The sequence below is a fragment of the Rhinopithecus bieti genome, unplaced genomic scaffold (assembly GCF_001698545.2).
Source record: "Rhinopithecus bieti isolate Rb0 unplaced genomic scaffold, ASM169854v2 scaffold_83366, whole genome shotgun sequence".
In the NCBI taxonomy this organism is placed as follows: Eukaryota; Metazoa; Chordata; class Mammalia; order Primates; family Cercopithecidae; genus Rhinopithecus; species Rhinopithecus bieti.
The window spans coordinates 818,255-830,938 of NW_016832657.1; the positions used below are offsets into that span (position 1 = coordinate 818,255).

Here is a 12,684-nt window from a genome sequence, read left to right on the forward strand (position 1 = left end):
ATTTTTCAAGTGTTATAATCCTACAGACTTAAATAGGAAAAAATGTGTATTTTAAATCTGGCATTAGCTTGTCACTGTTCAAAGAGTCAACAAGAGCTCAAAAGGAGAATTTCTTCAGCTTTCCATACCCTAGTCCTTTCCTTCCAACCTCTGTCCCACATCCACATACTGAATTTATGCCAACTTTATTTCAAGTTACATATCTTTTCCCTATTAGGCCTATTACACAGCATAGCAGCAATCAGAGAGAAGCCACTATTACCTTCAGGGATCTTCAAGTTCTCATCCCTGGGAGAATGGCCTGGATGGTCTCTTATACATCACACTGCCATCTACATCTCTATATACAAAGGCAGCTCCTAGCACCCAGTTTAGTTCCCTAGGGTAGCAACCAAAGACCCCAACAAGTCAAAGGCAGGAAAGACAAAGAAACATATCCTAAGAGGTCAATCTAGGAAACCTGCAAAGCTGGGTATGTGGGAACAGTAAAACGTTTTAATAGCTGAAAAGATGCCAGAGGGTCAGGTACACAGTCACATGGGTCAAGCAGGACTCACTTTCCTAGGCTGGTTTTGAGTTCCTTTCCAAAATTCTGTAATGTGGGAAGAAATATCCAAACTGTGAACTGAGCTTCTTACTAGTGTCCTGAAAACATTTCCTTTAAAAGTGCATAAACTTGTCTGAGGGAATTGAGACACCAGGAAGACCAAGTGTTGATGAGGCTGGAAAAAAAAAGCTGTCCAAATAAAATTAAGACACAACAGATTCAAGGATGACTTCTGCAGGCTCATGCTAATTGCCAGCACACCAGGCCTCCCCTATGTTTTTGGCAGCAATATCTTTTCTTAAAAACAGAGTATGATAGGGTGGAAAGGAGGCCGGGGAATAGACTTCATGAAAGATGAGGTGGCAGATCAACAATAGTGCTCTTCTACTTATAAATGGTGAGTCTGATGGTGATGGTGAACACAGGCTTATGAACAGGACAACAGTAACTAAATGACTCAAGTGACAACCACCATCACAGCCCAGCTTCTGATTTACAACTTTCAACAATCATCAAAGTTACTGTAAACTAAGTACTGTAAGTCTGCGTTTTCTTGAATGGGGTTCAGGACAAACAGGCAAGGGCTCGGCAGGGCATTGGTTATCCCAGTTCATTGCAGGAGACCCCAGCGATGGGGGAGCTGAGCCTCAAATTCTGGTTTGCACCACCTGCTCTTTCTGCTTGTCCCTTTTCCCATCCAATTCAATAGATTCCACAAAAAGCTCTCCAGGTGCTCACTGTCCTTGGTAAGTATACAGCAGGGTGAGAGGGGCATTTCCTAAATATCCAGTTTTTCTTGGTCAGCTTATTTTGTTTAAACACACACCGCAGAACACTCCTGATGAAGGGGGGAAAATGCAATTTCCTTAACTCGAAAGAGCTATTCAAAAAAACAAAACAGGAAACTGCGCCAAACAAAAATCAGCAGAACAAAACAGAAATACTCAGAGGCTTGTAGAATAAGACTGAGCATATTAGTTACTCAGAGTCACAGTATCGTGAGACCATCACTCCCTTTCCCTCTGTGCGTCCCTCACCCGTCCCATCCCCATCTTCAGCTCCACTATTTTGTGCATTACTATCCCCAGATGTGGGGACAGACAAGTCCTCCTCAAAGCTTTGTCGGCTCAGTACTTCTCTCCTGGAATAAACTCCTTGGCATCTGGGTTCAGGTTACTTTTGCTCTGAAACAAGAACCAAGAGATAATAAATCCTAAGGCAAGCTGCATTTTAAAACTTCCCCAGTCCATCATTATCAGTACCTTCCCCTTAGCTTCAGGGAGAGAAAGAAAGAAAATTCCTTGTAACTCAGGCTGTTATTGCTAGGTTGTTCTCAACTGCTCCTGACATAGCCCTGAGCAAACGAATCTTCTTCCTTCTTTAGACTCGTTTCCTTCCTGATGCTTTCCAAAATCTCCTCAGAGGCCTGTAAGTTCAACTCCAAGAAGAATTTTTCTTTTTTTTCTTTTCTTTTTTTTTGTTGAGACGGAGTCTCGCTCTGTCGCCCAGGCTGGAGTGCAGTGGCCGGATCTCAGCTCACTGCAAGCTCCGCCTCCCGGGTTTACGCCATTCTCCTGCCTCAGCCTCCCGAGTAGCTGGGACTACAGGCGCCCGCCACCTCGCACGGCTAGTTTTTTTTTTGTATTTTTAGTACAGACGGGGTTTCACCGTGTTAGCCAGGATGGTCTCGATCTCCTGACCTCGTGATCCTTCCGTCTCGGCCTCCCAAAGTGCTGGGATTACAGGCTTGAGCCACCGCGCTCGGCCAAGAATTTTTTAATTAATTGAGTACCTTAACTTGGTGAAAACCTGGGTACTCGATCAGACCAGGTTGGATACCACAATCTCTATTTTTCTTCATTTTTCTGTACTCTCTTTGGTTCTCTACTCTTGTGAATATGCAACACCTTAGCAAACCACAGGGAAAGATTGTTCAGAATATGAGTTGTGTGAAAACTATATTGCTCACGGACTTTTTTTTTTGAGACAGTCTTGCTCTATCGCCCAGGCTGGAGTGCAGTGGTGCAATTTCAGCTCACTGCAACCTCCGCCTCCCAGGTTCAAGCAATTCTCCTGCCTCAGCCTTCCAAGCTGGGACTACAGGCATGCACCACCATGCCTGGCTAATTTTTGTATTTTTTTAGTAGAGATGGGGTTTCGCCATGTTGGCCAAGCTGGTCTCGAACTCTAGACCTCAGGTGATCCACCCGCCTCAGCCTCCCAAAGTGCTGGGATTACAGGTGTGAGCCACTGTGCCCAGCCTGCTCACAGACTTCTGACACTACATAAATATGAAAGGCAGGAAATTCATTTATCTGTTTTTCTAATTCTAAGTGGAGAAAATGACCTCTCAGGAGTACATTTCTTCCAAAATGAACAGTTAATTTTTATAACAGAATCATTTAGAAGTATATTAAATACAGATTTGAGGGACAGTAAAAGAGAAGAATAGCAGCAAATGATAACTTGAGAAGAAACTTCTTCAGTGTTCACATTGTTATCCTTAATCCCAGTTCTACTTTGAAGATCCCATTAGAAAGTAAAGGTTGGTGGCATCCAATCCTGGCAAGCAAAAAGAAAATAAAAGCTGGTGATGCTGGCAACAGTAATGTTTTATAGTGCTTTATGAGGAATGCATCTTCAATACACCCCTTATTAATAATGCCCATAAAACGACCAAAGAAACAACAGCTCACAGGGCTCCAGAGACTTGTTGAGGGTTGTAGGGCCAGAAAGAAAGTCTGTCATTCCAAATCCTATACTCTTTTCACTACATAACATGAGGAACTACATATGGCTCTTACCAAAATATCTTCAGAATCATGACCTTCACTGACTGACAGTCCATTTAACTGCTGTTGCAACTGTCCCATGGCCTGAGGCAGGTCTCGTGATGGAATAAACCAGTCTTGGTCTTCTTCATCCAGCATCTCTTGGAAGCAGCGGTCCAAGAAGTCTTGCTCCTGTAGTTCCTCCTCTACCTAGCAAGCAAAGGGGAGTAGTTCAGACTTACTGTCACAGAGGGACTTACCCCTTCCAGTTTTTCCTTCTCCTCTTTCCTTCAGAAGTTATTACTCTGCAGTTAAGAATGATCTTGAGCTGGGTGTGGTGGCTCACAACTGTAATCCCAGCAATTTGTGAGGCTGAGGCAGGAGGACTGCTTGAGGCCAGGAGTTTGAGACCAGCCTGAGCAACATAGCATGACCCTGTCCCTACAAAAAAAATTTTAAAAATTAGCCAGGCGTAGTGGTGTGTGCCTGTAGTCTCAGCTACCTGGGAGGCTGAGGGTGGAGGATCACTTGAATCCAGGAGGTCAAGGTTTCATTGAGCCAAGACTGTGCCACTGCACTTCAGCCTGGGCAACAGAATGAGACCCCAATTCTTAAAAAAAAAAAAAAAAAAAAAAAAAGAAAAAAGAAAAAGAAAAGATTTTATGATCTTACCTCAGGTCTAAGGGATCTAAGGATTCAATGTGTCTAATGACTAGCTAGAGATAACATAATTTTTATTTTTTCTCAACCAAATTCTATCAATAATAAGACTAAGAAAATAGTTATTCACAATAACAGAAATTCAAGGTCTCCGCAGATGTTCTACGATCTCTAATAGGTGATACAGATGTCACGGAAAATCATTTTAGACCCTAAAATTCTTTTTTTCAGTCTTCTTACAAAGTAACCCTTCTTAAATTTCCCATTTTACAAGAAGTATGAAAAAGATACAGCAAGTATATAACTAGTTCATGACCTGGCTAGCGGAGATAAAATCAAAACCAATGCTCTCAGCTTTTGGCCATTTTTTGGGTAAGGAAACCCTCAAGAGAGAAAAATACTTTCAGAACATTAGGAAGACATAAAGAACACTTTTTGGCATACCACTAGAAAATTATATAATCAATGTAGTATTCTTTCAAAAGATGAAATAATATGAATATTTAAACAACTCTGCATTTCTTAAACATTGCCCTAAACTAAAGCAACATATGTCTAGGATATTTTACACTTCTTTGCAGACATTGTTAACTCTTAGTAAAGAGTGTGGTTCGCTCTGCCGATTTCAGTGTCTTTGATAGGCCTCTTGCTTCATGTTTGGCATCCCTTTCCTGCAGGCTGCCTGGTGACAGATTCACAGCTCACTAGCACCACCACCAGAAGTGAGGTCAGGCAAAAAATAATTACCCAAATTAGAATATACAGTTACCTAATGAATTCAGAGGAAAAGTTACTGGTAGTGAGACTTAAGAATAGTATTTGAACACTACAGTTAGCCACACATGAAAATTAGACCATTATGAAGTGCTTAATAAAATATTCTCATGCCACAAGAAGTAACATGACCACTTAAGAGCTGCCCTGACTGTACAAGAGCTTAACAGCATGCTCGCTCTTATTAAATTTACCCCTGTTCATCGGCACAACCAATGAAAATGGTTGCTGGGCACAGAGGTGTAACAGAAACATGCTATGTGCAATTCACACAGATCCCGATAGAGCCACATTAGGTGGAAACTGTCTGTCCCCTTTAAACTTGTTTCCTTCTTCCCAGAGCACCAGGCTGTTCAGTTAAAATCACATTTGTCACCTTACATGCTGTATATGGTCGAGTGACTATTCATCACAAAATGTTCCCACAAGGGGCGTGGACACTTTGGCATCCCTTGGTTAAAAGGAGACCCCTTGCCGTGGCCTTTGGCTCTCTCCCTTTCCCAGCTGCTGGACTTCACGGTGTTCCCTCAGCCACTCAGCTGATACATGCCCTGGGGGTGGCAGAGCAATACCGTGGAAGGGACCAAGTGGGCACCAGATCACTTGTCTCTCCAGAATGCTTACCTTGGGCTGTTAACCTCACAGAGATATAAAACAATGCATTACTGCTGAATCTTTGTTGAAGCAGTCTAGCCAACCCCCACCTCATGTACTTCTCTATTTCAGACTCACATCCTGCCAGTCCCCAAGGTCCCATTTGAGGCATGCCGTGCTGACCTGTCTGCATATAGCTGCTGTTTCCCACAAATCTATACCCAATAACACAGGGCATTAGACCAAAACCACTTTCTTTCATAAAATAAATTTCCTCACCTTTTCCCATAACACAAATTTTCCATGAAAACATTGCAAAAGGAGAGCAGAAACTAGACTTTTAGGAACTGGACTTAACCATGTCTAATTAATGAAAAATATTATATATGGGCACATGTTTTATTGCATTTTGCTGTACTTTGCTTCACAGATACTGCATTTTTACAAATTGAAAGTTTGTGGCAACCTTGCATCAAGCAAGCCTATTGGCGCCTTTTTATCAACAGTATGTGCTCACTGTCTGTGTCCCGTTTTGGTAATTCTCTCAATATTTCAAACTTTTTCATTATTATTATATCTGTTATAGTGCTCTGTAATCAGTAATCTTTGATGTTACAATTTTTAAAATTTTAGGTTTGAAGTACATGCGAAGGTTACATAAACACATGTCACAGGGGTTTGTTGTACATATTATCATATCACCAGGTATTAAGCTCAGCACCCAATAGTTACCTATTCTGCTCCTCTCTCTCCTCCCACCCTCCTCCCTCAAGTAGACCCCAGTGTCTGTTGTTCCTTGTGTTCATAAATTCTTATCAGTTAGCTCCCACTTATAAGTGAGAACATGTGGTATTTGGTTTCCTGTTCCTGTGTTAGTTTGCTAAGGATGATAGCCTGCAACTCCATCCATGTTCCTGCAAAGGACATAATCTCATTATTTTTTATGGCTGCGTAATATTCCATGGTGTATATGTACCATATTTTTTTTATCCAGTCTGTCACTGTTGGATGGGCATTTACTTGATTCCATGTCTTTGCTATTGTGAACAGTGCTGCAATGAACATTTGTGTACATGTGTCTTTATGATAGAATGCTTTATATTCCTCTGGGTCTATACCCAGTAATGGGATTGCTGGGTTGAATGGTAGTTTTACTTTCAGCTCTTTGAGGAATCGCCATACTGCTTTCCACAACAGCTGAATTTACACTCCTACCAACACTGTATAAGTCTTTTCTTTTCTCCACAACCTCACCAGCATGTTTTTTCGTTTTTTTCTTTTTTACTTTTTAGTAATAGCCATTCTGACTGGTGTGAAATGGTATCTCATGGTGGTTTTGACTCGCATTTCTCTAATGATCAGTGATATTGAGCTTTTTTTCATATGCTTGTTGGTCGTATGTATGTCTTCCTTTTGAGAGCTGTCTGTTCATGTCCTTTGCCCACTTTTTAATGGGGTTGTTTTTCTCTTGTAAATTTAAGTTCCTTGTAGATGCTGGACATCAGACCTTTGTCATGTGCATAGTATGCAAATATTTCCTCCCATTCTGTAGGTTGTCTGTTTACCTTGTTGATAGTTTCTTTTGCTGTACAGAAGCTCTTAAGTTATTTAGATCTCATTTGTCAATTTTGGCTTTTGTTGCAATTGCTTTTGGTGTCTTTGTCATTAAATCTTTGCTCATTCCTATGTCCGAGATGGTATTGCCTAGGTTGTCTTCCATGGTTTTTATAGTTTTGGGTTTTAGCCAGGCGCGGTGGCTCAGGCCTGTAATCCCAGCACTTTGGGAGGCCGAGGCAGGCAGATCATGAGGTCAGGAGATTGAGACCATCCTGGCTAACGTGGTGAAACCCCGCCTCTACTAAAAAATACAAAAAATTAGCCGGGCGTGGTGGCAAGCGCCTGTAGTCCCAGCTACTCTGGAGGCTGAGGCAGGAGAATGGCGTGAACCTGGGAGGCGGAGCCTGCATTGAGCAGAGATCACGCCACTGCACTCCAGCCTGGGCTACAGAGCGAGACTCTGTCTCAAAAAAAAAAAAAAAAAAAAAAAAAAAGTTTTGGGTTTTACATTTGTCTTTAATCCATCTTGAGTTTATTTTTGTATATTGTGTAAGGAAGGGGTCCAGCTTCAGACTTCTACATATGGCAAGTCAGTTATCCCAGCACCATTTATTAAACAGGGAATCTTTTCCCCAGTGCTTGTTTTTGTCAGCTTTGTCTAAGATCAGATGGTTGTACATGTGTGGTCTTATTTCTGGGTTCTTTATTCAGTTCCACTGGTCTATGTGCCGGTTTTTGTGCCAGTACTATGATATTTTGGTCACTGTAGACTTGTAGTATAGTTTGAAGTCAGGTAATGTGTTGCCTCCAGCTTTGTTCTTTTTACTTATGATTGCCTTAGCTATTCATGCACTTTTTTGGTTCCATATAAATTTTGAACTATTTTTTTCTAGTTTTGTGAAGAATGTCATTGGTAGTTTGATAGGAATAGCATTGAATCCGTAAATTGCTTTGGGCAGTATAGTCATTTTAATGATATTGAGTCTTCCTATCCATGAGCACGGGATGTTTTTCCATTTGTTTGTATCTTCTCTGATTTGAGCAGTGTTTTGAAATTCTCATTGTAGAGATCTTTTAACTCCTTGGTTAGCTGTATTCCTAGGTTGTGTGTGTGTGTGTGTGTGTGTGTGTGTGTGTGTCAGCTGTGAATGGGACTGCCTTTCTGATTTGGCTCTCAGTTTGGTGGTTGTTGGTGTATAGGAATGCTAGTGGTTTTTGTACATTGATTTTGTATTCTGCAACTTTGCTGATTGAAGTTATCAGCTGAAGGAGCTTTTGGGCTGAGACTACGGAGTTTTCTAGATATAGAATCATGTTGTTTGCAAACAGATATAGTATGACTTCCTCTCTTCCTATTTGGATGCCCTTTCTCTTGCCTGATTTCTCTGGCTAGGACTTCCAATACTATGTTGAATGTAAGTGGTTACAGAGGGCATCCTTGTATTGTACCAGTTTTCAAGGGGAATGCTTTCAGCTTTTGCTCATTCAGTATAACGTTGGCTGTGGGTTTGTCATAGATGACTCTTATTATTTTGAGGTATATTCCTTCCATACCTAGTTTATTGAGAGTTTTAAACATGAAGCAATGTTGAGTTTTACCAAAAGAATTTTCTGCTTCTATTGAGATAATCATGTGGCTTTTATCTTTAGTTCTGTTTATGTGATGAATCACATTTATTGATGTTTGCATGTTGAACCAACCTTGCATCCTAGGGATGAAGCCTACTTAATCATGGTGGATTAGCTTTTTGATGTGCTGCTGGATTTGGTTTGTAAGTAATTTGTTGAGGATTCAATGTTCATCAAGGACATTGCCCTGAAGTTTTCTTGTTTCGTTGTGTCTCTGCTAGGTTTTGGTAACACGATGATGCTGGCCTTGTAGAATGAGTTGGGGAGAAATCCCTCCTCCTCAATTTTTTAGAATAGTTTCTGTAGGAATGGTACCAGCTCTTCTTTGTACATCTGGTAGAATTTGGCTGTGAGTCCATCACATCCTGGGCTTTTTTGGTTGGTAAGCTATTTATTACTGAAACCATTTCAGAGCTCATTATTAGTCGGTTCAGGGAATCAATTTCTTCCTAGCTCAGTCTTGGGAGGGTTTATGTGTCCAGGAATTTATCCATTTCTCCTAGGTTTTCTAGTTTGTGTGTGTAGAGTGTTTGTAGTACTTTTTGATGGTTGTTTTTATTTCTGTGGGTCAGTAGTAACATTCCCTTTGTCATTTCGAATTGTGTTTATTTGGATCTTCTCTATCTTCTTCTTAATTACTATGGCTAGTAGCCTATTAGTTTTTTGTTTGTTTGTTTGTTTGTTTTGAGATGAAGTCTCGCTCTGTCACCCAGGCTGCAGTGCAGTGGTGCGATCTCAGCTCGCTGCAACCTCCGCCTCCTGGGTTCACGCATTCTCCTGCCTCAGCCTCCCACGCAGCTGGGATTACAGGCGCATGCCACCATGCCTGGCTAATTTTTGCATTTTTAGTAGAGATGGGTTTCACCATGTTGGCCAGGCTGGTCTCAAATTCCTGACCTCAAGTGATCTGCCCACTTTGGCCTCCCTAAGTGCTGGGACTACAGGCATGAGCCACCACGCCTGGCCTATTTCGTTAACCTTTTTCAAAAAACCAACTCCTGGATTTGCTGATCTCTTAAATGGTTTTTCATGTCTCAATTTCCTTCAGTTCAGCTCTGATTTTTGTTATTTCTCATCTTCTGCTAGCTTTGGGGTTGATTTGTTCTTGTTTGTCTAATTCTTTCAGTTGTGATGTTAGGTTGTTAATTTGAGATCTTTCATCACTTTGTGAGGTGGGCATTTAGTGCTATGAATTTCCCTCTTAAAACTGCCTTAGCTATGTCCCAAATATTCTGGTATGTTGTATCTTTGTTCTCCTTATTTTCAAATAACTTGATTTCTGCCTTAATTTCATTATTTACCCAAAAGTCATTCAGGAGTATGTTGTTTAATTTCCATGTAATTGTATGGCTTTATTTTCATTGTGTTGACTTCTATTTTTATTGTCCTGTGTTCTGAGAGTGTGTTTGGTATGATTTTGGTTCTTTTACACTTGTTGAGGATTGTTTTACGTCCAATTATGTGATCAGTTTTAAAGTGTGTGCCATGTGGCAATGAGACGAATGTATACTCTGTTGTTTTGGGGTGGAGACTTCTGTAAAGGTCTAGCAGGTACATTTGGTCCAATGGTGAATTTAAGTTCTGTATACCTTAGTTAATTTTCTGCTTCAATGATCTAATACTGTCAGTGGAATATAGAAGTCTCACATTATTAATATTGTGTGGGAGCCTGTCTCTTTGCACCCAGATTCATAAAGAACTTGCTTTATGAATCTGGGTGCTCCCATGTTGTGCACATATGTATTTAGGATAGTTAGGTCTTCTTGCTAAATTGAACCCTTTACCATTATGTAATGTCCTTCCCTTGTCCTTTTTAATCTTTGTTGGTTTGAAATCTGTTTTGTCTGAAATTAGGATTGCAACCCCTGCTTTTTTCTGTTTTCCATTTGCTTGGTAGATTTCTCTCCATCCCTTTATTATGAGCCTATGAGTGTCATTATGTGTGAGAAGGGTTTCTTGAAGACAGCATACTATTGGGTCTTGCTTTTTTATCCAGCTTGCCACTCTGTTCCTTTTAAGTGAGGCATTTAGCTCATTTACATTCAAGGTTAGTATTGATATGTGTGGATTTGATCTTGTCATTGTGCTGTTTGCTGGTTATTATGTTGGCCTGTTTGTGTGGTTGTTTTACAGTGACACTGGTCTGTGTGGTCAAGTGGGTTTTTGTATTAGCTGGTAGTGGTCTTTCCTTTCTATATTTAGTGCTCTTTTCAAGGTCTCCTGTAAGCCAGGTTTGGTAGTAATGAAGTCCCTCAACATTTGGTTATCTGAAAAGGATCTTATTTTTCCTTCATTTAGGAAGCTTAGTTTGGTTGGATATGAAATTCTTGGTTGAAGATTTTTTTTTTCTCTAAGAATGTTAAATATAGGCCCCTAATCTCTTCTAGCTTATAGGGTTTCAGCTGAGAGGTCTGCTGTAAGCCTGATGGGGATCTCTTTGTAGGTGACCTACCCTTTCTCTCTAGCTGCCTTTAACGTCCTTTCATTTTGACCTTGGAAAGTCTAATGATTATGTGTGTTGGGAATGATCTTCTTGTGTGGAATCTTGCAGGAGTTCTCTGTATTTCCTGAATTTGACTGTTGGCCTCTCTAACATGGTTGGGGAAGTTTTCATGGATGGTATCCTTGTATTAGTCTGTTTTCACACTGTTGATAAACACATACCCAAGACTGGGCAATTTAAAAGAGAAGGAGGTTTACTGAACTTATAGTTCCATGTGGCTGGGGAGGCCTCACAATTATGGCAGAAGGTAAAAGGCAAGGAGGAGCAAGCCACATCTTAGATAGATGGCAGCAGATGAAGAGAGAGAGCTTGTGCAGGTAAACTCCCATTTTTTAAAACCATCAAATCTCGTGAGACCAATTCACTACGATGAGAACAGCAAAGAAAGACTCACCCTCATAATTCAGTCATCTGCCATCAGGTCCCTCCCACAACACATGGGAATTATGGGAGCTACAAGATGAGATTTGGGTGGGGACAGAGAGCCAAACCATATCAATCCTGAAATATATCTTTCAAGTTATTTACTTTGTTCTCCTCCCTTTCAGGGATACCAATGATACATAGATTTGTCCTCTTTACATAATCCCATACTTCTTGGAGGTTTTTGTTCATTCCTTTTTATTATTCTTGCTTTATTTTTGACTGTCTTATTTAAAATTTTTGAAATGGAGTTTCACGCTTGTTGCCCAGGCTGGAGTGCTGTGATGTGATCTCAGCTCACTGCAACCTCCGCTTCCCAGGTTCAAGAGATTCTCCTGCCTCAGCCTCCTGAGTAGCTGGGATTACAGGTGCTTGCCACCACGCCCAGCTAATTTTTGTATTTTTAGTACAGACGGCGTTTCACCATGTTGGCCAGGCTGGTCTCTAACTCCTGACCTCAGGTGATCCCTGCCTCAGCTTCCCAAAGTCCTGGGATTACAGGTGTGAGCCACCATGCCTGGCCTGTCTTATTTTAGAGAACCAGTCTTCAAGTTCTGAGATTCTTTCCTCGGCTTGGTTTATTCTGCTGTTAATACTTGTGATTGCATTATGAAATCATTGTGTTATTCAGCTCTGTCAGACCTGTTAGGTTCTTTTTTATACTGGCTATTTTGTCTTTCAGCTCCTGTATCACTTTACTATGATTCTTATTTTCCTTGGACTGGGTTTTGCTATCCTCCTGAATCTTGATGATCTTTGTTCCTATTCATATTCTGAACACTATGGAAATGACAACAAAGGATTTAGAATATTACATAATCAACTTAGTTGATAAAGCAGTAGCAGGGTTTGAGAGAACTGTTTTTTCCCTTGAATTTCCATTTTATCCAGTACTGATATTGCTTTATGTTTGAAATTTCCTGATATTTTCTGACTTCATTATATTATGTTTTCCTTTTCTGAAGCATTTTAATTCAGATGTTTCTCTTTTAGGTTCTTTACATGTGAACCTGTTTCCCTTATTGTGGAAGTAATCCATTTTCTTTGCATATGAGTTGGGAAATCAGAACTAAGAAAACCAAATTGGAAGGAAAAAAAAGCCCCCCTAATCTCAACACTCACACATAATGAATATTGTTGACATTTTAGAATATATATACCCTGATTTTTACTTAATAGACACCCCATGGGGAAATGACAGAAGCTTAGAGTAAAAAAAAAAAAAA

The 12,684-nt window shown here is 40.5% G+C and overlaps 1 protein-coding gene across 3 annotated transcripts in view; it reads right to left on the minus strand.

The window, feature by feature from the left end:
• Window positions 1–475: 475 nt before the first annotated feature.
• Window positions 476–12,684, minus strand: part of PAIP2B (poly(A) binding protein interacting protein 2B) — a 41,105-nt gene continuing 28,896 nt past the window's right edge. For all 3 annotated transcript variants that reach the window (XM_017865676.1, XM_017865677.1, XM_017865675.1), the window contains 2 exons: window positions 3,352–3,528; window positions 476–1,731 (listed from right to left, as the gene is read on the minus strand). In XM_017865676.1, coding sequence (XP_017721165.1) covers window positions 1,675–1,731; window positions 3,352–3,528 — 234 coding nt within the window. In that variant the 3' untranslated portion in view covers window positions 476–1,674. The remainder of the gene's footprint in view (window positions 1,732–3,351; window positions 3,529–12,684) is intronic.